This window comes from Punica granatum, chromosome 2, assembly GCF_007655135.1.
Source record: "Punica granatum isolate Tunisia-2019 chromosome 2, ASM765513v2, whole genome shotgun sequence".
Taxonomy (NCBI): domain Eukaryota; kingdom Viridiplantae; phylum Streptophyta; class Magnoliopsida; order Myrtales; family Lythraceae; genus Punica; species Punica granatum.
The window spans coordinates 4,767,383-4,791,566 of NC_045128.1; the positions used below are offsets into that span (position 1 = coordinate 4,767,383).

At 41.0% G+C, this 24,184-nt stretch overlaps 2 protein-coding genes and 1 pseudogene across 4 annotated transcripts; 1 reads left to right on the forward strand and 2 right to left on the reverse strand.

Annotated features, from left to right (window-relative positions):
• On the reverse strand, positions 1-2,811 carry LOC116195110 (protein COBRA-like). 3 transcript variants are annotated; one of them, XM_031524085.1, is made up of 7 exons: positions 2,369-2,811; positions 2,180-2,259; positions 1,646-1,905; positions 1,452-1,562; positions 1,069-1,228; positions 665-962; positions 1-519 (listed from the first exon to the last, which is right to left on the reverse strand). In XM_031524085.1, the coding sequence occupies exons 1-7, from the start codon at positions 2,442-2,444 to the stop codon at positions 224-226; spliced, it is 1,281 nt and encodes a 426-aa protein (XP_031379945.1). In that variant the 5' UTR covers positions 2,445-2,811; the 3' UTR covers positions 1-223. The 3 variants fall into 3 exon arrangements, with proteins under 3 accessions (XP_031379945.1, XP_031379946.1, XP_031379944.1); XM_031524086.1 differs by having other exon boundaries at positions 665-921; positions 1,452-1,905; positions 2,233-2,259; positions 2,369-2,799; XM_031524084.1 differs by having other exon boundaries at positions 665-921; positions 1,452-1,905; positions 2,369-2,799.
• Positions 2,812-17,402: 14,591 nt separating this feature from the next.
• Positions 17,403-19,931, forward strand: LOC116194910 (aquaporin TIP1-2-like). Its single transcript, XM_031523827.1, has 4 exons — positions 17,403-17,711; positions 18,566-18,737; positions 18,986-19,258; positions 19,344-19,931. Exons 2-4 carry the CDS (start codon positions 18,576-18,578, stop codon positions 19,860-19,862), a joined length of 954 nt encoding a protein of 317 aa, XP_031379687.1. The 5' UTR covers positions 17,403-17,711; positions 18,566-18,575; the 3' UTR covers positions 19,863-19,931.
• A 210-nt stretch (positions 19,932-20,141) lies between these two features.
• Positions 20,142-22,162, reverse strand: LOC116197389 (annotated as a pseudogene).
• Between the last annotated feature and the right edge of the window lie 2,022 nt (positions 22,163-24,184).

The following is a 24,184-nucleotide window of genomic DNA, read 5'->3' on the forward strand; positions in this document are numbered from 1 at the left end:
ATGAGCGACTTAGAAAACAGATGAGATATATGAAAATTATGAATTTTACATACAAAGCGGAAAAGAACCGATTAAGAGCAGAACTCAATACTCCACAAACAAATAGACAAATTTGTAGCAGTGAGCAGTCATTTAACATGTTAATTCACACAACTGCGAAACAGATCAAAAATCAATTGCTAGTGGCCTGTCATGTCCCAAACTATCAATCATTTCAGCAGGATCAATCTAGCAGCTGTTTCAGGCTCAATAGGGTGAGCAACAGGAGGAATCCAAGAGGAGGTGGATGTAGGCCGACATCGTGATTAGGTAGCATTGGAAATGTATCAGGGAGGGGCATTTGACAGTTCTCACCATTGAAGTATATTTTCCGAGGGAAAGCCCAACCGTTGCTTAGTGTGAATGAATCTGCATCTTTTTCTAGAAGTATCTCTGTTGTGACCGACCCGAGTTGGTCATGGTTGGCCTGAAGGAGTTCGTTGTTGTATGAGTCGTATCCCCAGAAGAGGGCAACCTCATCTGCATTATTTTGCTCTCACATTAGATGCAATATCAAATTACTAGGGCCTTGATACTCTTCATATATTTTCGTCGTTCAAGTGGTGGAAAAGAAGCAGCCCTGGCATTTATTGATATTATCGTGGTTAAAAAATGCAGGAGCTACCTTCAAAGCCGACTGTCGGAAGCATTGTGCTGTTGAAGCTGAATGCCTTTGAGGACTGGTTGAACCCAGGATGCTGCACGAGTATGTTCCAGTTGGAATAGTTCCTTTTGTAATTATAGTTAGAGACAGTAAGCTTAACCCTCCAGTGATCTGCATAGTTGTTTTTAACGTGCCAGTGGACCCGAACAGGGCAGTTGTGATCAGTGCATTGAAGCACATCGGTGTCATCCCGAGAGTTTGGATGTGCATTTCCTGGACTGCCATGTCCATTCGAGGAAACCATCAGATTCCGGAAAACCTGGAGTAGGCTTCTACCATAATGTTGGAATACTTGCAAGGAAACTACAATTAATTTTTTATTTTTATTTTCCAGGAAACGATGTCAGGATTTCTACCGAATCTACCTTATACATGAAGATGTATTCTGCTTTGCTTCGCTGCACCCGCAGCTGCACATCGGGCAGGACGTGACGGTGGGATTGTAGAAACTCGAGAGTGAGGCACAACAGACAGGTGATTTGTTCGCCAAGAAAGCTGAGTATGTGCAAGTCGATTTCCATGTCCCTGGGAAAAGGAAATTGAAATCAATCCCAACAAATTCGTTATAAGGAACATATCGTGTAATACCATAAAGTGACAGAGATTAGATCATTTCTCAATTTCGCTCTAAGTTCTTCAGCAATTTTTCAGTAGAATTCGATCGGAAAATCAAATAGGTGTTGCTATGAACTTTGGACCAGGACCAAGTGAGACTCAGTTGTGGACAGGTATTCCTGCTGTTACTTACTGAAAACTTGAACTTTTCTCTTGCCCCCAATATCGGAAGAGACTGTAGGCTCTGCGTCTGAAACAGGTCCACATGTGTAGCCAGGGCCAGGGCCCAACAGCGTGAGATTCACTGGAGGATGAACAGTTGTCATTTTGCCTAATCCACCAACTTGAATCTCGAAGGAAGAGAATGACTTGGAGGGAACCACAGACCAGGCTGAGAGGAGACCACTCTGGCAGCATCCCTCGGTCCGGTTCTCAGGGGCGGCTTCAGGTGTGAGGTCAAGAATGACTGGGTCTTTCTTGCACGAGTGTGGGACCTGGAACATGTGGTTGGAGCAGTTACCCTGTTGGGTCGCAAAAGCGCCGTACATAGACCAGATGACCTCGGCATTGGCCCATGTCCACCCGATCGTCCAACCGGGTTTGTCCACAAGTCGGTACTGATAGTAGTTTTGTACAGTCACCCTTGCCTGCAGAAGTTGACTTACTCATCAGCACAGCAGAAGAGGACTAATTCAACTCAACCCATTCATATTGTGTTGTATTATTCCAAAAACAGCTACAATAGGCCAAGCAGATGAATGTTTTGACTCGCTTCTTGAGAGATCTTTGAATGTTTTACCCCGATGAACATGGCATGATATTGATTACGTATTTGCTATTAAATCGGAAAATAGTAGCCTGTGCTGCACATAAATTGAACCTAATCTCTATTCTCAAGACACCATATCACCCGAGGCTCACCACATAGCCATCATTGGTCCATTTATGAATGTCAAAAGTAATTGTGATGTTACCATTCGGATCCATTGGGTCATAGCAATCTGCAAACAGTAGCCAAAGAGAAATGAACCACTCAAAATCAGTAAACATCATTTAATCTCTCATGGAACAAAACTGAGGAGACAGAGTCGGGAATCAAGAAGGCCCTGCCTGATAAGTTGCAGGAAGCAACTAGCAACACCAACATGAGCGCAAGAGGCCATGATCGATGAAAAGCCAGGCACATGTCTTTCCGGGAGAATCGGTGGGTTCAGTGGTAGATCAGAAGCTGTAGCGATTCGAGGAGACAAATTAGCAATCGGATTTTGAGCGGCTAGGCATGTTGCTAACAAGAGAATGCTTTCCAAGTAATACGCACTCCTTGTATAGCACCTTGGGTTGTAGGGAACGAACAAGAATCCTCGGAGATTTCAACAAAGTGAATGAGGCAGACAAGTCCAAAAGTATGTAAGCAGCCAACCAAAGATTCCTTAACGTAAGAATATAAACTTGTGGAAGGCGTATACATCAATTAACGTTGTCTTTGGAAGCTACTCCGCTTTACTAGTTTTGATTATTCACATCTTGGAAAAGCAGGGGAAAACATGTTTTATAAGCCAAATATGTTTCGTAAAATGCATACTGGGGAAAAAAGAAAAAAGAGTGATCAGCATGTTTCTTTTTTTGACATCGTCTACATTTGGAAGGGAAAGAAGGAAAGCAGTCCCGGTTTTTACAGAACCGTCTTGGAAAACAAAGAGCAGCTCTTCCAAGTTTCCATGTCTATGTGGTTCAAAAACAAATAAAGTAAAATCTGTTTTAGGTAGTAGCTCATAGGATTTTTGTGATGTCAGGATTGGTTTTCATTTTTTATACGAGGAAACGTGATCGGTTTCCTCATATTTCTGATTTTCCTGGAAGTAGGACCGAAGTTTTTTGTGCTCTTGTCAAGGCCGAGTCTGCAAGGATAGCTCTAGCGCGTCTTTTCCCCTAACATTTTTCAGGAAAAATACAAACCGGCACGTACAGTTGTTTTTATGATTTTTCAAATAATTTAGAAGCCTCTAGTGATGACCATAACTATTAAAATAGAGTATCTGAGAGACGGCACAGATTCAACATCACTACGGATTACACCTGCTGTGAGTTTTGTAAGTTTGTCTGTTGAAAAGATTCTTCTCTTTACCCCTCCGACACTAATGGAACGCTGTAAAGTTCGATTTGATATTCCTAAAGACCTGATCTCTTCATGCCAGTGAAGAGAAAATTGTCCGTAACAAAAGAAGAAGCAGTTTTTGAAAATGTAAGAGAGACATTGAACCCGAATGCGTTTTCTGAAATAATTTTCCAAGTTTTAGATCCATAAAAGGACTTACTTCGGATATCAAAGATATCCGATAATATATACGAGCACGCAAGATGTTCAGTGATTACATTTTTTATCGCCTCTTTGGAGTCAACAGTCCAATATGCAATAACTGCAGCGATGTCATTAAAATATTTCCCTCACATTAATGTGGCACATTTCAAATGCGTCCTCATGAACATATCCAATATCTTCAGTATCAAAGCAGTGACAAACTTACGGTTCTCAAGCACCTGCATTATTTTGTATGATCAATGGGCCTGTATTGTTACTGTAAATACGTTATTCTCGAATTGCCTTCACTGGACTTGTAGAGTGATAGTGGTCTGTCCCTGTGATAAGATCAAGATGTGAGGCCGGTTTTGCAACTCAAGACAATCGAGCCATGCAAGACTAAAGAGGAAATACCAACATACTTTTGTGAAGCTAATTGTTCAGGGGTGATTCAGAGGGGAAAAACTTGGAATTATTGGAAAAGCAGCTTCGGAACAAAACTAAGGGACAATGTCCAAGAATATCCATTTCTCTTATAATGTCTTCTATGTTTACTAGGCAGCGAAAGAGAACACACTGAACCTCGGAGATCACTTTGACATTTGAACAATACCTCATCCAAAGACCACAGCTAAGATATCTAATGTTATCCTTATTTTCCTATATTGGGTGCTTCCAGCAAATTCCTAGTTCAAAGACATGTCCTAGGGAACAAAGGTATCTTCCAAATTATATTTTTCGATTTTCCTTTGTAGCATATAAAAAATAATATTACTTAGAAAAGGGCTATATGGCTAACTGGAGCTGAACTTAGAGCAAGTCCAATGGGTGAGTGCTAAATTGGACCCATCACATGTCACATTGGCGCCGCGTAAAAAAAGTACGGCACTAGCATTCACCATAAAAAATCACTCCAATAGTTGACACCTATCACTTTAATATTTTTCCCTCTCTTTCTTTCTCTTCCTCGGGTTGGGCCCACCCACCACTTCTTTTTTTTTTTTTCCCCTTCTCTCTCTGATTTTTGCATTTTTTTTTTAAAAAGTCAAGGGGCAGGTCGTGTGGGGCTCAGCAAGCCACGCGGCCTGCCCCAATTGGCCAGCCACTCCCAGGGGAGTGCCGAGGGCAATGTCGCCATGCTAGCGGTGCTGGTGACATCACATGGCAGCACCGACACCCAATTTTGCAGTCGCTGGACTTGCTCTTAGAAGTCTTTTGTTATTTAGAGAAATGGTAACATAACCGTGTCGATTATTTGAAATTTGTTAGTTATCAGTTAGCTAGGATACATTGCAGTCTAGATGGAAGATTACGGCATAAGGAAGGCTTATGTGTGGCATTGAGGTTACAGATCAAGGTTACACTACAAGAAATTGACCCTTTTGGGACCTTTCTTGGGCGACGTTTACTAAAGCGTTGCGAAAAATTCTGTGCGGTAGACTTTAGGTGATGCTTTCATGAAAAGTCGCCATAGGTTTACCTACGCTGACGATTAAAAAAGCGTCACCAACATTTATGAAATAAACAAAAGAAAAGTTAAAATTTCATTTTTTTTGAAATTGGAAATATCTTGGGCGAGGCTTGAAAGCGTCGGCCATGGGCTAAATGGATAACCGTCAGCGAAGGGGTACCTGGGCCAACGTTTACAAGCATTGCCCAAAGTCTTAAATTAAAAAAAAAAAGGTTGTGCGGAAAATTTCATGTGCAGCCAAAATTTCGAAATCCAACCAAATGCGTACTAGCAATGCGCTGTCAACATTGTGTTCAATATATATATATATATATATATATGACTAGGTTGACATTTACTCTTCACAAGCTTTAAAATAGGATTAAATGACTTCACAATAGTTAATCTATCGAAACTAATTTATACGTGGCAGCTTGTACCATTGTAGATCTTGATCGAATTCGATATGTGCACAATCAACTGATTAATTTATTAGAAGCTAACTGATATTGTGGATATTGATAAAAACTTGATTTTATTAATAGTCTGATAACTTGCTAATAAATTTTATCATAAGATAAAAGGTGTGATAACTTCCTAATTATAACTAAGTATTCGATCCTGATATGACGAACCAATTTAAGTTGAGTTGGAGTTTGAGACATTGAAAATCACACATGAGCGGACTCACTTGATTGATCCCCTTGATATGAATTCGACCTTGTTTGATAAGGAGGGGATCGAACCCTATGATCGCTTATATATTTCATGCTCGTTAACTTTGAAGTCAAAATTTTAAAACCCAATTAAGCGCGTACTGACAACTCGCTGTGAATAAGTTGACAGTATATATAAATATATATGATGATTAGGTTGACATTTACTCTTTACAAGCTTTGAAGTATGATTCAAATGACTTCACAATGGTTAAATTTGTCGAGGCTAATTCATACATTGAAGCTTGCACCTTATGATCCATTGTAGATATTGATCGAATTCCATATGCGCACAATTAATTTGTCAACTTGTTAGAAGCTAGCTGACATTGTGGATATTGATAAAAAAATTGGTTTAATTAATAGTCCGATAACTTGCTAATAATTATTTTTATAATAAGATAAAATGGTAACTTCCTAATTTATAACCAAGTATTCGATCCTGATATATTGAACCAATTAAAGTTGAGTTTGGGTTTGAGACATTGAAAATTACACACGAGCGGACTCACTCAATTAATCACCTTGATATGAATTCAAACGTGTTTATTAAGGAGAGGATCGAGCCCTCTAATCTCTTATCCATTTCAGGCTTGTTAACTTTGAAATTTTCAATCCCAATATACCGAACAAATTAAAACCAAGTTTGGTTTGGAGACATTGAAAATCACACATGAGAGAACTAACCCCATTAATCCCTTTGATACAAAACCGGCCGTGTTTATTGAAGAGGGGAATCGGGCCCTTTGATCTCTTACACATTTCATGCATGTTTATAACTTTTAAAATTGCAATCCCGATATAGCGAACAAACTAAAACCGAGTTTGGGTCCAAGACAATGAAAATAATATACGAGCAATCTCACTCGATTAATTTCCTTGACAAGAATTTCACCGTTTTTATTAAGAAGTGGATCGAGCCCTCTAATCTCTTACACATTTCATGTTCGTTAAGTTTGAATTTTTTTATCCCCATATATTGAACCAATTAAATCCGAATTTGGGCTCGAGACATTGAAAATCACTAACGAGCAAACTCACTCGATTAATCCTCTTGATATGAATTTGACCATGTTTATTAAGGAAGGGATCGAGCCCTCTAATTTCTTACACATTTCATGCTTGCTAATTTGAAATTTTCAATCCCGATATAGTGAACTAATCGAAATCAATTGTAGATTTGAGATATTGAAAATTACATACGAGCAATCTCACCCTATCAATCTATTGATATGAAATCGACTGTAATTATTAAGGACAGAATCAGACTCTCTAATGTCTTACATATTTTATACTCGTTAGCTTTGAAATTTTTTATTCCAAGATACATTGAACTAATTGAAACTGATTCTTGATTTGAGACATTAAAATCACACACCAGCGAACTCACCCGATTAATACCCTTGATATGGAATCCGACCGTGTTTATTAAGGATGAGATTGAGCCCCTATGGTACACATTTCATGCTCGTTAGCTTGTTGCTAGCTAGTTGATAGCGTGTGAATTGATCAAAATTTTCAATAATCACCAATCTAACAACTTGTTAGAAGCATGTTGCCAACTGTTGCAATGAAACGATGGCGGCAAAGTTCCCGTCCATCACCCAGCGAAAATTTCAAACCCCAAATTGGCAGAAAATTTTAAAAATCAGACTAAATCTTATCTTATATCTCACTTTCCTTTTCCTCTTCATATATCCTCTCTTTATACTCCTTCTCTCTCCTTTTCTTTGCTCCTCTTTTGATTGGGAAAGGGTAGTTTTACTAACCCCTATTCATCGGTGTGGCAATCGTCCTACATCACCATTAACATCGGGATTCAAAAGAGTTGTGGCTCATCCTTCTCCGACACCATCAGATTGTCATTGGGGGAGTTTGGGGTTGCTAGCTCACGGGTGGGGAGGAGAAATCGCGGGATGTCCTTCGGCGTTTGGTGAGTCCTTCCCCTAAAGCTCGCCCTGGTGGATCCTCCTACAACCCCTATCTCTCCCTAATGGCTCCTATTTATCTCTCTACAACTCGATCGAGTACGCCTTGGTGGCTACTCCTCTTAAGACTCTTCTCCTATGGCGTTACATGGTAATTCTCAAATCACAACAACTAAGTGATCCTTCTTTCTTTCTCTTTCACTTCATATATGTATGTTTTCATCTCTTTGAGGAAGAGGGGGAGGATGATGATGGAAGAGTATTGGGATTGTGGTATTTATGTTCATCTTTGTCTTTGCCTTTGCCTTTGCCTTTGTCTTCATCTTCATCATTCTGTCAACGAGCTGTCGGCTTGTTATTAGTGATGAACGGTTTTCACGATTTTAGGGATTTAAGGTTTTAGAGCTTTAGAGTTTTTAGGAATTTTGGGTTTTTGGTTTTTAGGGTTTTGGGTAATTGTTTATAACGAGTTGTCAAGTTGTTGCCTTTTTTTTTTTAAAAAAAAAAAATTTAGACTACCCTTGGTCGACGCTTTTTAAGTGACGGCCTAGGGCCTTTTATTTAAAAAATTAAAAGGTCTAAACCGTTGTTTCTAATCATCAGCTTAGGCTACATCTTAAACCGTCGGCCAACTTTAAAAAAAAAAATTAATTGTTCTATGGCGACTCTTATAAGCATCGCCTTTGGCCTAAAACCAATGGCGACCCTTCTTAAGTGTCGCTGTCGGTTGGACCTAGCCCGACAGAACATGAGGCGACGCTTGCGTAAGCGTTGCCCTAAGCGTCGGGAGACTTTTGATGATGCCTTTAAGTGTCGCCCTAGGCAAAAAAAAAGCATTGCCGTAGCCCATTTTTCTTGTAGCGAATTATGACACCATGTACATCTTTGCAGGATTCCTAGGTAGCCGTTTAACTTCTTATCAAATCGGTGTTCGTATAAACCTTCTTGAGTGTGGGCTATCCAGTTGGATTGGATATTGATAATCACGTGGTTTGATGGGAGAGTACCTAATCATATTATTCCAGATACAATTGGAATGCACGTTTGGAACATTAATTGCATAGTTTTCACAATCAGTCAGTGGAAACAAGCATTAGGAACTTATCGCCTTACATTGGCATGTTTGTATATTGTGTGAAATAGAAAACAACCATTGTCAATAAAATCTCACCAGATAAAGTTTTCCCTCGCTATGTGGCTCAATGTGTTCAGGATATCATTATTGTTGTGCGAATCCGAATTTCATCTCGTCGAGCCCCGTACGCGTGCGCTATCGCACGGCTTGGGTGTGTCCAACTTCCCATGAGGATGCGTGACAGACATGCGTGAGAAGAACTTGCCACTTGTCATTTTACGACCCGAAGATCGAGGGCCGGCAAGTTACCCGGGCCTAGGGGTATGGAGTACACCTAGTTGCTAAGGCATTGGTCTTGTGGAACCGAAAATTTCGGATCCAGGGGTTTTGTTATGTATCCCACACGCCCTATTAATACTCTAGTCTGTCTAGGGTTTGCCGTTTTTATTTCCTTTATCGCGTGAATTAGGTTGCATGCTCCGTGCTAGTTTTGATACCGCAAGTTCGATGAAACACTGAGACCATCTACTCACCAACCGAGGTCCTTATAACGACTGAATGAAAATACAAAAAGAAATAATTACAAAGTACTTTCAAATAATTACAAAATACAGACGTGATACAGTATATGGACCCAGTCAATTTGTATTAGACCAAAAATTCCACTCATGCTTACTGCGTGAGTCGGGGGTTAGGTCCAACCAAACCGATATATAGCAGAAGAGTCGTTCGACTCTCGTGATAACCATGGGATCGGTCGAGCTCCTGGGTCATGTTCGGCCATGACTTACCTACCCGATCCTAGTCGTCTTACTCATAGATACTACTAGGAGCAAAACAGTAAGTCGTGGCAGGACTTGATTCTGCACTCAGGTTGCCCGCACTTGATGTGTAAGGGCGTTGGACTCGTGATCGACAGTGAGGGACGTTGGACCCCATGTGCATCGTATCCTATGGGCTAGGGCTTGAACCGCGATAAAACAAACGAAAAAAAAATAAAAACAGACAGAAAAGGCAAAAATGGACAAAAACAGATGAAAACAGATGAATACAGACAAATTGTGTATTAAGTGCCAAAATTTACGTGATTAGCCAATTATACTGGGATTGTTTAGCAAATAATTTTCTAGCCTAAACAGAACATGGGTGGACACCAACTAAGTATGTGTGGGTCTGTTTTAAATTATTATGCATGGTGACAGTACGGCTTTTACAAGTTATGCCAAGAGCATGTTTTTCACCTAAAAAATCCAAAACCTATCCTCTTTTTGGCTGTTTGCCCGTGTTTGGCTGCGTGAAGTGCATGATTAGTCAAATTTCGCGTTTTGTCAACAGATAAGCCCCTTCTAAAATCGTCGACGTGGTTACCGGTAATTTGTCAATTTATACATTTTGCTTAAAGTCGAATGATTTATTTAGCCAAATTATACGCCCCTTTCCCCGTATGTGAAATTCTTTTAGGGATTATCGTCCTATGCTTTGGATACTATGGGTTTATGAAGCGATTTGAGACACGAAGACCAAGTCGGGTCCCCGAAGACCAAGAATGCCCAGTCGAATGATGACCGATGCGCTCTTCGACCCTTATGGGCTCAAGATAGTCACCGATACACAAATCCATGTACATTATTTAAAACTAACGCGTCAAACGTACGATTTATCACCCGATTGAAGCCATACAAAAAAGTATGGTTGCACGCAATCATATATCAATCGCGATTATAACACATTCTACAAATTGCCCAAGGACTGAATTGAAATAATTTCAAAAGAACTGGGGCTGATTTGAAAATTCGGCTAAAATTCTAAGGACTGATTTGGAACAACTCAAAAAGTCAGGGGTTGCTTTGAAAATGTCAAATTCAACCAGGGACCAAATTGGATTCATCAATAAAGTCGGTGCCCAAGCTAATAAATATGGAAAATGGTCCAGGATTTGATTGAAACGGACCAGAAAGTTTAGGGTTGATCTGGAAAAGTGAAAATGGTTGTAGGGACTGAACTGAAATAGATTGAAAAGTTTTCTGGACTGATATGAATCGTCTGGAAAGTTCAAGGACTTGGAAAAAATACTGAAAATGGCCCAGGATTTTATTGAAACAGATTAGAAAGTTTAGGGTTGATCTGGCAAAATTAAAAAGGATCGTAGGGACTAAACTGAAACAGATTGAAAAGTTTTCTGAATTGATCGGAATCGTCTGGAAAGTTCATGAACTTTGCAAAAAATATCGAAAATGGCCCAAGATTTGATTGAAACAGAATAGAAAGTTCAGGGTTGATCTGGAAATGTGAAAAAAGTCGCGGGGACTGAACTGGAATATATTGAAAAAGTTTGTAAAACTGGGTTTGGAATAATCCCACTCATCCACACGGTTCCACAAACATTCATTTCATGTTCTCACCATCCAAGCAAACATTAATATATAAAGATGCGCCCCTATACATGCTACTAAGTCAGGATTTTTACTTAGCCTTGGGAGGAAGATCTGGAAGTCAAGCCGGACTGAGCGAGTTGAGTACTTGACCGGTCAGGACGAACCTGATTGGAAGATAACCACCTGGTAGGAGAGCTGGGCTAGATTGGCCTACTGGGCACGGGACAACGGCGAAGCATGACGGTTCCAGGCGACCGGGGGGTCTCCAGGGGTAGCCGCAAGTGGCTCGGGGCGTCTCCAACCTGAACTGACCTGAGAGTGCAAGAAGAGACCCGTGAGAGTAAAATGAAACCCGAATGAGAGAGAAGAGTTAGAGAAGGGTCGTGGTGATTAGTGAGATGGCGCTCGACTCCTGGGAAGCTTCCGGTGGTCTGCTGGAGGAAGCTGGAGGCGTGTCGAGGGTGTTTGGTCTCTGACTCGACCCACTTGAGCGTAGGCAAATGAAGTTCCGAGCTTCTGGAACCTGAGGAGGAGCTGAGGGCGTTAAGGGGAACTTAGGACTCTGGACAAGAGCATGAGGAGGTGTGTATATCTAGGGAGCGCGGAGAGGAGCTCAAGGGAGTCGGTTCGAAAGGGAGAGTAAGCTAGGTGTATTGGGGGTGGTGCTGTGGCGAGGACGAACTGCTGATTCCTGTGTTCCGAGGAGCTCAAGGGACGAAGTGAGCTGAAGGTTTTTTTTTTTTTCCTAAGGTGAGGGTAAGTGAGGGAGTTTAGGATGTGAGCTGTGGGCAAATCTTGGGAGTTGTGGGGAGCTAAGGGAGAAGCTCGCGTTGAGATATATTGTCTCACATGGAAAAATTGAGAAAGAAACCACAAGTTTATGTAAGACTTGAATCCAGTAACCTATCAGTTTAAGCTTTTGGGTTGCAGGTAGGTTCAAGTCTGTGTAGGCCAATGTGGAAATTTAACATGGTATCAGAGCATCGATCGTAAGGGCAATAGTCAAGCTTTAATTTGCCGGATAGTCTTTCGGTCGAGCTTCTGTCCTGCCAGTTTCTGGACTGAGCGTCTTTCACCATGTCATCCTGCCAGTTTAGAGCTGAGCGTCATCAATCAGTTCTCAATTCCTTGAGTTATCCAAATGTCGAAAAGCACAAAGAACAGTAATCTTACAGCAAGCATGCCTCCAGCGTATCTCCTATCTTCTTCGGATGGACCCGAAACTCAGTTAATTTCCTGCAAATTAAATGGCAGAAATTACAACATGTGGTCATAGGTAATGCAGAGTGCACTCTAAGCTAAGAATAAGCTTGGCTTTATCGAAGGAAAAGTAAGGCAGCCGGCTAAGGGAGAACCTCACCATGAGCAATGGGTAACGTGCAATTCGATGCTTGTCTCTTGGATTTTTAACCATTTGGATGAAGATTTGCAGAGCTCTGTAGGCGGGGCAAAGAACGCCAAGGTGCTTTGGGATGACCTCAAGGAGCATTTCTCGCAAGGAAATGAAACACGAATTCATCAGCTCAAGACCGATATGTGTTTGCCCAAACAGGAGAGGAAACTGGTTTCTGAGTATTACTCGAAATTGAAGAGTTTGTGGGACGAATTGAAATTGTATCTCAACTTACCGGCATGCACCTGTGACGCTGGAGCTCAGCTTGCCGCCCACAAGGAGAAGGAGAAGGTTCACCAGTTCATCATCGGGTTCAATCCTGAGTTTTCTACAATTTGGTATCAAATCCTCAGTATGGACCCTCTTTCGAATGTCAATCGCGCCCACTCTATGGCCACACATGATGAAGCTCAACGATTAGTCACCCAAGGTAGGGATTCTAGCTCAGAAGCAATGGGTTTCGCTGCTAAAATCGCGAATGATTTTGGGTGTGGTAACCCTAATTTTGCCAGCTCGAATAGAGGAGATTTCAAGACTCGGGGTCGACCTTTCTGTGACTATTGTGGACGGAATAGACATCATCGAGCCATCTGCTATCAGCTCCATGGATATCCAGCCACCGATCAGCCGAATCAATGGAGTTCAAATGGGATTTCTTCAGGGCAGTCAGCGCCAAGAGGAAGATTTGGGGCTTCTTCGCCCTCTGTTCGTCAGTAGTGAGAAAGTGCTGGTTACAGGTTTGGTTGCTCCAACCCGGGGCAATCCATAAATTATTACTTGGGCGGCACATCTAATGCGCGTTCGGCCCATCTAACTCGCGGGCAGGGGAGGCCACATGGCGGCCCAGGCCCAGGCCCATGGCGACCAATCAGCAGACCTCAGTAGTTTAGCCCATCTCTCTGAGACCCAGTTACAGCAACTCGTCTCGATGGTCTCACGAGATGATGGTGAGATTAATCGATTAAGTGGTGAGAATTTTTTGTCCATTCATTCAAAGCTTGATTGGATCATTGACTCGAGAACTTCACGACATAGACTAATAGTTTAGATGACCTTTTTGTTGTTTCTCCCATTGATAATGGTCCACTTATTCATGTTCTGAATGGAACAACGAAAGCCACTTTCATTGGGAAAATCTCATTTGGTGCTAATATGGTTCTCCATAATGTTCTTTATGTACTAGATTTTAATTGTAACTTATTGTCCGTGGCTCAATTATCTCGAGAACTTAACTACAGTGTCCACTACATTTCTAGTCTATGTTTGATTCAGGACCATACCTCAGGGAGTATGATTGGAGTGGGTGAACTTCACGGGGGGTTTGGCTTCTACGATAAGTGTCTTCGTCATTTCAGAGAGTACGGACAATGAAAGCAGACACTGATGACATTTGGCACAAACGGTTGAGACATCCTTCTTATCATATTCAGTTCAAGAATAACTCTATGTTTATGCATCGTTCAGATAATAATGCTCCTTGTGACGTATGTTGCCGAGCAAAACTGGCACGCTTAAGTTTCCAAATAAGTTCGAATAAAGCCTCTTTTCCCTTTCAACTAGTACATTGTGATATATGGGGACCTTACAAGGTTTCTTCCATTACTGGTGCTCAGTATTTCTTGTCGATTGTGGATGATTTTAGCAGCGGTGTGTGGGTTTATCTACTACATGATAAGCCAGAGGCACAAGGTTTCTTGATCAGTTTTTGCAAGCTAGTTAAAAATCAGTTTGATCGTACAGTGAAAACAGTGTCAAGTGACAATGGATCAGAATTTATGAGTCGAGCCGTTCAAGACTATTTTTCCGACAATGGGATCATTCACTAAACTTCATGCATTGACACACTTCAACAAAACGGGCGGGTCAAATGCAAGCATCGTCACATCCTTAATGTAGCTCGGGCTCTAATGTTTTAAGCCTCTCTTCCTATCGATTTTTGGGGGGAGTGTATTTCTGCTGCGGCGCATCTCATTAATCTCACACCTTCGAGCGTTCTTTCAGGAAAGACACCATTTTAATTGCTTTTCCATAAGAAACTGAATCATCAACATATTCGTGTTTTTGGATGTCTTTGCTATGCACATAACAATCCTCGTTTAAAGGATAAGTTTGGGCCACAATCAAGAAAGTGTGTTTTTATTGGATACCCTTTTAGGAAGAAAAGTTGGCGAGTTTATGACTTGGAAAATCATGAGGTATTAACTCCTCGGGATGTCCGCTTTTATGAGAATGATTTTCCGTTCAGCAAGGAACAACCCAATGAACCGACTAATATCGAGATCCAATTTTTAGATAGCATGGGCCCAATAATTCAGGGGGAGTTACCAGGCCCGTTCGACTTCAATCTGGCTCCAGATATGGGCTCTAGTTCAGCTGAGCCCACTCCAGCACTGCCTGGGACCCGTCCGGCCCAACGTCCCTTTGCTGAGCCCAGTCGGATGTTCCTTTCTGCTCCGCTCGCTACATCTGCTGCCTTGTTTGACCCGGTATCAACTAGACCTACTCTAGCCCAGCCTGTTTCTTCTGTTGAACCTGTTCACTCTTCTTCATCAGATCTGTTGCACTTCTGTCCGATCCGCCAACGGCTCCACCTCCTGCCGACCCATAATCTCATCTTGTTTTTATGGTATCAGAGCTGGTTATGCTTCTGCGCGCTCGTGTGGGCTCACACCACGCCAAATTCTGTTTTGAGGTGGCCAAGAATGCATCTCATGTTAATCAGGCCCGAGAGTGGCCCGGTCCAGTTTCGAGATAACTAAAAGGTGCACCTCTAATTAGGTCCAAGTGTGGAGCTCAAGACTAATTTGGTATTTGTACCCCCTTATCCGAGTACGGAAGAGAACGTCCGATTCGTGGTCAGTTGTTAAGGGCGGGTGTTTAAGGGCACGTGGGACGCGTTGGACTACACGTTGTCACGTGAGGGCGGGTATTGAGATATGTTATCTCACATGGAAAAATTAAGAAAGAAGCCACAAATTTATATGAGACTTGGGTCTAACAACCTATTAACTTAAACTTTTGAGTTGAAAGTGGAATCAAGTCCGTATAGGTCTAGATAAAAATTTAACGGCTCGTGAGCTGAGGGCAAAGCTCGGGAACTGAGGGGAGCAGAGGGAGAGAGGATCGAGTTGAGGGAGGCGTGCTCGTAAGCTGGGGGAAGCTCGTGAGCTGAGGGAAGGAGGGAAAGAGCGAGCGGAGAGCTGAGAGGAGTCGGGAGTGTCTGTGAGCTTAGGAAACGTCGGGGTGAGTGCTAGTTCCGAGAAAGAGAGAAGGCTGTCCTCCCTCCTCTGCATGCTGCAGCAGAAAGGGTCTCAGAGAACAGGGCCGCAGAAAGTCGCAGCTTGCAGGGTCGGGCAGGTTGCAGAAGAAGAAAAAAGAAAAGAAAAAGAAAGGAAAAAGAAACTGGTCAGAGAACAGGGCCACAAAACCAGAAGAAGGAAAGGCAAGAAAAAGAAGAGAAATGAAGAATTGGTCAAACAGATCCTTCTGGCCTATTTCTTTTTCTTTTCTTTTCTTTTATTTGTAGTCACTTGTACGGGCGTCTTTGGATAATTTTGATTTCTCATGATCCGTCAATAATTTCGGGGTGAAAACTTTGAAATTGAGAAATTTGAAAAATAATTGGCTTTGCAAGAATTCCAATTTGCTTCGACAGGGATTCAATATTGATAAAAATCGATATCAAATTCTCATCACGCGTCGATTGTAATTGCACGATCATTTTCACATCCCGTCTTTTCACTCAGATGTTCGAAAATGGTATGAGACCATTGTTGCATTCGGAAAAATTTAAGGATCAATATTATGCATAAAAATATCCTTCAATCTCAAATATCGTACCGAATTTTGAAAATCGAAATTAACTCATGTAAGGCTTGAAATTCTTGTCTTTTCAATATGAAACCCGAAAAATGATCCGGAACCATCATTGTGTTCAGAAAAATTTAGGGATCAATGTTGTGCAGAAAAATATTTTTTGGCATCGAGTTTTGTCCCAGATTCTGAAATTTGAAGTCGATGCATGTGAACTCCAAAGACGTCCCGTAAAGGATTTTTTCTTCTTTATATGCATGACATAAATGACGACCCTCCTAGAACCCGTAGACCAAAACGGGATGCTGACACTTGTGGTTCTGCGTGAAAGGACCATTGGATACATATTATATACTTAAGTTAATATTTTATGGTCCTGTATAAAGTTTGATAGTCGAGCATGAAGATATGAATCAGAATATAGACAATAAGTATGGGTAACATCAGAACATTAGTATGCCGGTGCTTTTTGCCAGTAATGGATGATATTCAGTCTCATAAAGGCAGTTGCTTATATTGATATCTGTATAGGAAAATACAACAAACTTCCCTGGCTACTCCAAAATGCCATATTCAGTCACTCAACGAACTCCCTGTTTTTAAGCCCCGGCGAGATTTAATTTAAATGTCTTCATCAGTCTTTGTTATTCGGACCGCTTTCAGTCATTTTTCTAGGAAAAGAAGCAATTCGATCGGTAGGTGAACTAGTTCAGTGGTCCAAAATGAAAGTAGACGGACCAAACGGGACATTTCTTGGAAAGTTTCTAAGAGAAGTTTTCCATATAATACGGGTTAGAAGGAATCCCACGTGTAAAACTTCCTTTGCTATACAATAAACAATAACATATCACCTCCATATGTGACAAAGTAAAGCGGTTTGATGATACGAAAATGTGTTTTCTATTTGACTGCAGCATGTTTTCGATGCATGACATACCGCCTGAGGAAGTATCTCTTGTGAAGGTTGGTTGAAAATTTGCAAAACAAAGGAATCAAAAGGATTCAAAGCTTTATATTGAATTCGGAAATTCTATTTGGACATGCTGACAATTAGTGGGCCGGGACAGGCCTTGATAACATGATGTCTTGGTTGGATGCGACACTTTCATGGGGAACATTGGGTAGTGGAGCTCCTATGCTCGTCTTGGCAGTGGACGCAATTGTCATCACTTCTTATCAGATGATGGAAACCAAGAAACCAAAGCTCACGGTGTCATCCCACCTCCTGACCATGTGCCTTATGTCCGTTGGCCATGTCAACAAAGTGATCACTCCGGCAGCCACCCTCACATGCCTCATCTCCCTCTCTCGGGCACTCATGTCATGAAGAAACTCGCCCAGAGTACAGGGATAGTGCTCGGGAACCAGCATCGAAGGCCGTTGTGAACTCCCACCATTGAACAGGTAGTCTCCTTCACCGTAAAAGTCAGTCCTTTTTCTTGCCAAATGAAGTGGGGAAGCTCTTGCCTTGCTTACTCAATCTAATTTCCCAGAAGTTCAAGAACATCAAAGCCTCCATTCCCAAGTCCGGTAGGACTTTCTTTTGTGACTTGTCGAGCCTAATGACTTCAGAAGTAGAGGCACTGAGAGAATAGGCATGTTCTAGATCAAAGAATCTTAGGAATCCCTAACTCTGAGGCGGGATGTATTGCCTAGGGAAAGAACAAGTAGGCTATTGGGCAAGTGCAAAATTATTGAATAAATCTTATTTCCTGCGAGTCGAATGCAATCAATATAGACATGCAGCTATCTTCCCCCGCGCAGTTCACTGTACATTGGGATTATTCTCAAGCATGGTGGTTTGAATTTGTCAGCGCGGATGAAGACAACAGCCCTCCAATCTTTGCAATCTTCTTCTGTCTAAATGATAAACTCTCGCTGTCACGAGGGTTTAGCGCTATATGGCAGCATAAATTATATTGCACGCCTGAAACTAATACGAGCTGCACTTGGCAAAGTGGTTACTTGAAATATTATCTTTGCAATTGAACCATGGTCACTTTAGTTTTCCTGCTTAACGATCCATGGACTTTTGGATAATTTGGGCTTCTTTCAATTCTCTTGGAAAGAACTGGCAGCTGTATAAAAGAACAACACATGAAAGCTATATTATATTCATGCAGAGAATGGATATTCTCCAATAGAGAATGCAAGAGAAACTCTTTGTTCTCCAAGTTCTATCCGTCAATTCTATAAAAGATATTATCTGATTCTCGCGAGATCTTCCCGAACAATTTGATAACACTGGTGCTTATTAGATCCTGCGAAATGGAGGCCGGTGATAATTTAGCAAGCTCCAGTGGAGCTCATCCTGCGGATTCCTCAAGAACAATCGAGAAGTCTGAGGCTGCAAGTACAGTCTGCAGAAACAAGTCTTGCAGCTCAAGGTTTCTCGAGTGCATCGGTGCCCATGAGATTTTCTCGTCTGAGGTAAGCTTGACATGTGAACAATCAATTATTACTCCTTCAAAAGTGGCCGAGTAATAATTAGGAATTTTTCTAGTACAGCAGTCCTGTCTCTCACCAGGGCTTGATAAGTAGGCTTTTGAAAGATACCCAATAGAGGATTCCGACTCGAAAAATTATGCGCTTTATGCTTCCAACTTCTTGAAGAGAATTTGTTGATTGATGTTTGCTTTCATACTTTCCGGGGTCGTTCGGCTTCTTTTTCTTTCCAGTTGTGGAGGGCATCACTTACGGAGCTAGTAGCAACAGCTGCACTCATGTTCACTCTCACCACTTCCATCATCTCCTGCTTGGAATCGGGTGAAACCAATCCAAAGCTCCTCGTACCCATGGCGGTCTTCATCAATGCCTTCCTCTTCCTCCTGGTGACTGTCCCTTTGACTGGGGGGCACATGAACCCCATCTTCTCCTTCATCGCTCTCCTGAAAGGCGTAATAACTCTTTCTCGTGCCTCCGCCTACATCCTTGCACAGTGCATCGGCTCGGTAATGTTAAATCTAAAGGATCTCGATCAAATTAACTGATTTGAAAGTTTAATAAACATTTGAAAATTTTCTCAACGTGTAACAGGTAATCGGTTTTCTTGCGATAAAGTCCGTGATGAGCCATGAAGCTGCACAGAAATTCTCCTTGGGAGGCTGTGCCCTGAATGGTTTGGGCCCCGGGACTGCATTAATCCTAGAGTTTATTTGCACATTTTTGGTGCTTTTCATCGGGGTGACAGTGGCATTCGATGAGAGAAGATCCAAGGAACTTGGATTAGTTGTTGTTTGCACCGTTGTGGCAGCAGCTATGGCAGTGGCAGTGTTTGTGTCGGTGACCGTGACTGGGAATGCTCAGTATGGAGGCGTGGGCCTGAACCCAGCCCGATGCTTGGGAGCCGCTTTGGCCGAAGGCAGAGGATTGTGGGATGGGCACTGGGTTTTCTGGATCGGGCCACTCTTGGGCTGTGTGGTCTATTCCGCGATTTCTTCCAACATGCCGAAGGAGGGTTCAGTTCCAGTAGATGAAGAGCACAGTATATTGAAACTTGGACAAGACTCTTGTTTTGGCTCTCCTGCAAATGTCAGGACATTGGTTTCAGTTTAATGTTCCGTAACATACAATCGTGTCCCTAGACTATATCTGAAAGCATGCACTTATTCTATTGCTTCTTCACAAAATGTGGAACCGTAATCATGGAGCCGAAGTCGGATTTTTAAAACATACACAATCTGAAATCCACATACCCATATACCATAAAAGTTATGAGGTGCTTTCCATATCCATCAGTTACATATTTACACACAAAATAAAAATAAAAGTAGAAATGAGATGATCACAGCAGGACATATGCCTTGAAGTAGCTCCATTATGAACACCTTTCATTCATCGGCCACAGTGAGAAGATTTTCGCCTTCTCATTCGGTTCATTGCTGCTTGAAACATCCCAGTTTTTCCATCTTCTCTAGTAGCTGGACTTCCCTTTAGTTTTCCATTTTCTGAAAACAGCATTTTATCCTGCAATGTTATGTTCACTTCTCTAGCCTCTGACTGACCAGGATTGGAATTCTCCGAAACATGTGGGCCTAAGACTGGTGCTTCCCCATCATCACCAGATGACATAGCAGATGATATTAGAGGTTTTGCCTGATGGTCAATGCCTGCTCCAGGTCCTGATTCTCTTCCGCTATCACTTCGATGTTCCTGCAAATTTCGGTATCTAATCTTAAAATTGAAAATCTGATGTTCCGTCAGATGCTCTCAATGTCAACAAGATTCAATTAACCTTTCTAATATGTTAGGGGAGGTTTGCTCCATTAGTTTACATAATCTGTTCGAATTTGAAACATGATCAAAGGCCTACTTCTTCACCTTATTTGCGTGTACTGGATCATTAGGCTGCAGAGACAGCGAGTGAGAGGAGGCGTACTGAAAAATCTCGAGAAACCTTGCGAGGCCATAGCCCGTAGCCTTTTGCCATGATGTAACTGCAAGATCCCCTGCTTTGTTCCTCAGCTCCAGCAAGTTCTGATCGATGGCATCCTCGTGTTTTGCCAGAATATCCCTGCAGAAATAATTGTAGATGTACTCTGTTCCCTAGAACAAGAGACAAACATAAAAGACGATCCACGGCATAACCTTGTACAGATCAATACTGACAGAGATTAGTTTTTAGATTTCGAAATCATACATTTGTTTTGTTGTGCCAGAGATAGATGAAAAATGCCAATTTAGCCTCATCATACAATGGTAACCTTCAAGAGAGCAAGACATAAAACAGCGATTGACATATCGAAGCTTCCAAAAATCCGGTGATAAGATCAAGATTGCACTTAGTGCCTTTACGAGTTCCAAATAGAAACGCCTCACCAAGACATGAAAGGGTCCCCGAGTCTCTCACACACTGTAGCAAAAGCTACTAGGATCCTAGAGAAACAAATAAATTACAGTTTGTAAATGTCATGGATTTAGGATTTAAACTAAATATTTGAGATGAAGATTGGAGAAGGCAAAGAAATATCGATGTCCGAGCGTAGATACCAGTATTGACACCAGAACAGAAGCTGCTCGACCTGTGGCTGGTCCTTCTCGACCATCTTAAAGCACTTGAAGGCCGGTAAGCATACCCGAAAACCAACCTGTTGGGGTGTTTAATTCTTTAACGATTTGTCATAAAAAAACGGAAAACGATATGGGTACAGTAGAACAGAAAAATAGCGAAGATGACAGCATACGTACAGAAGCGCACTCGAAAGAATAGATCCCATCAATGCCTTCCCCGCTCAAACATCAAAGAACAGTCAATTGAGTTTCTCAGAGGACGAAGACCTGAATGCACGAAAGTGAATCTCGGATTAAGAACTGGGAAATTCAAACAGAAAAGATGTGATGTTCCACATTCCGAGTTAATTTGATAACCAAAAGATAAAACTAGAAAAAAACATGAAAGAAATTGAACATAAACTTGTAGTGAACTGACATATACTTAAAGTTCATGGTCCGTCATGGAATGGAAGCACATCTATGATACATCTTTAAAGACACGCGATTACTGATCAACAATCTGAAACTCACTGGAATGGACCCGTTGCCGGAAGGTAAAGTTTTGCAATGAAAATATGAAATGAAATCACTATAGGAATGCTTCCATTTTGTCTGGATTCTCCGTTCAAAACACAGACTTGTGCCCACAACTAAGTTGATTGCCGAACGCGTTCAACAATTTTCCACAGACTGCCTTTTGTGCATCACTGGAAAACTCTAATTCGAGTGCCAATTTTCAGAGTTTTGTACATCAAACAGTTGGTTTTTGCAAGAAAAGCCGAAACAGCAGTGGAAGGACTGGGCTTAGAGGGATGAAGACAGACCAGAAATGGAAGAGAGCGTCTACCTGTTGATGAAACTATTACAAGAACAGGGCAGAGAAGATGTTCCGAGACAACTGACTGAAACCGTTTCCAATGTTACTTCAGAAGGACTTTGGTTGTCCTTTTGCCATTTCCAGGAAACGGCGTTTTATGGGGAAGCGACGTGTGAGAGACGCAATAACTGTCTTTGAGGATTTCCCTCCCAAAATATTACTACTTTGTCTGAATCCATAAATTTTAACATTCGACTCTCATAAATAAATAAAAATAAAATCACAAGAAGAGTTTTATTCTTTAGTGAGTCAACCACAAATTGTGTTTCATGTGGCTAGAATTTATCTATATTACATAAATTCAAATCATCTGCTTTATATCACGCCCCGCGAATCCCACATCAATTGTGTAAGGGGAAGATATGAGACTTCTGTAAGGTCCAATAATCTCGTAAGTATTTAGTATTTTTAAGTGACGGGTCTAGCGAGGACGTTATATATGATATCAAAGTCGACCCTGGCCCACAACCATGCAGGATTACGGGTAGGAATTTTGGGGTTACCCACGAGCCCGAATCTGTGGGAGGTATGTATTGGACCCCTGCTTGAGAGCCTAGTGAGGACGCTGAGGCTAGGGGGGAGATTTGTCACGCCCTGTGCGAATCCCACATCCCTTGTGCAAAGGGAAGATCTGATATTTATATATAAGGCCTAATGGAGATTTATGATTTATATGTAAGGCCTAATGATCTCATAAGCAGTTAGTACTTTTGAGTGATGGAGTTAGCGAGCACGTTGCACTTTATTAGAGAAAAATCATACAGGAGAATAGAAACCCCCCACCCACCCACCCCCCCCCCCCCCCCCAATAAAGATGAATCAAATCATCCATACCCTAAGTCTCCGGAGGATGAGGAATCAAAATTAATTTAATTTTATTTGTTTAATATAATTTTAGACTGAAAATTCAATTAAATAATGAAAAGGGAATCTCGTGAACGGTCAATGAACACCAAATTAATGAAAAAATCAGTTGTTCTCAGTAACCACAAACATAATCAACGGATATAGGTGTTACAATATATATATATATATATATGTATGTAACCAGCCATTTCTTTTTTTGGTTGATTTTAACCACCCATTTCACTACTCCACCACTATTTTCTCCCCCATCTTCTCTCTTTTCACTATTTTCTCTATCCTCTCTCCCTCTCTCTCTCTCTCACCATGCCAGCTACTTCGACTACGTTTGGTTCAATGGAATTGAATAGACGGAGAATAGAATAAAAATTTCTTCATTTTTTTGTTTGGTTAGAGAGAATAGCAAAATTTAGAATTATAATTATGATGTTTGATTGGCTTGAATAAGGAATGTAAAGAACAGAAATAGGGTGAAAAGACAGAAATGCCCTTCATACTAAATCTAATGAATTTTATAAGATAAATAGATAACTCTAATGACAATTTTTATAATTAATAAAAAATAAACATTTTGAATAATTTAAAAGTAAATAATTTTTACAAATTAATTATTTTAATTAAATTACTGAAAATTGTGATTATTAATAAAAGTAATTATTTTAATTAGAAATAGTAAATTTATTAATATTTAAATGCTTATTAATAATAAATTAATATTATTATTTTTTAATTGCAATTATTAGGAATAAGTATTTTTATTAATTAATATGTATAATTATCTAAATAATTAATAAAAAAATTTCTTAATAAAAACATATTCTCTTATAATAAAAAGTTACCGTACATTATAATTGAATTATTAATTAAATAATTAACAAATAATAGCCAATTTTACACCAACAGAGAAACATTCTTCAAATTTATCTTGAAATTTCATGTCTCCCAATTAACATATACAGTACAACATTCATCCCCAAAACAAAGGGACATACGCAGTACATATTGAACAAATGAGGAAAACATACACACAAACATTTTAGTATATCCAAACACGATATAACTACATATCGATCTCCCATGCTGTTTGATGGGGGAATCATTGCCTACAGGCATGCTCGCTCAAAAAGATAGCTCGACGCTAGCA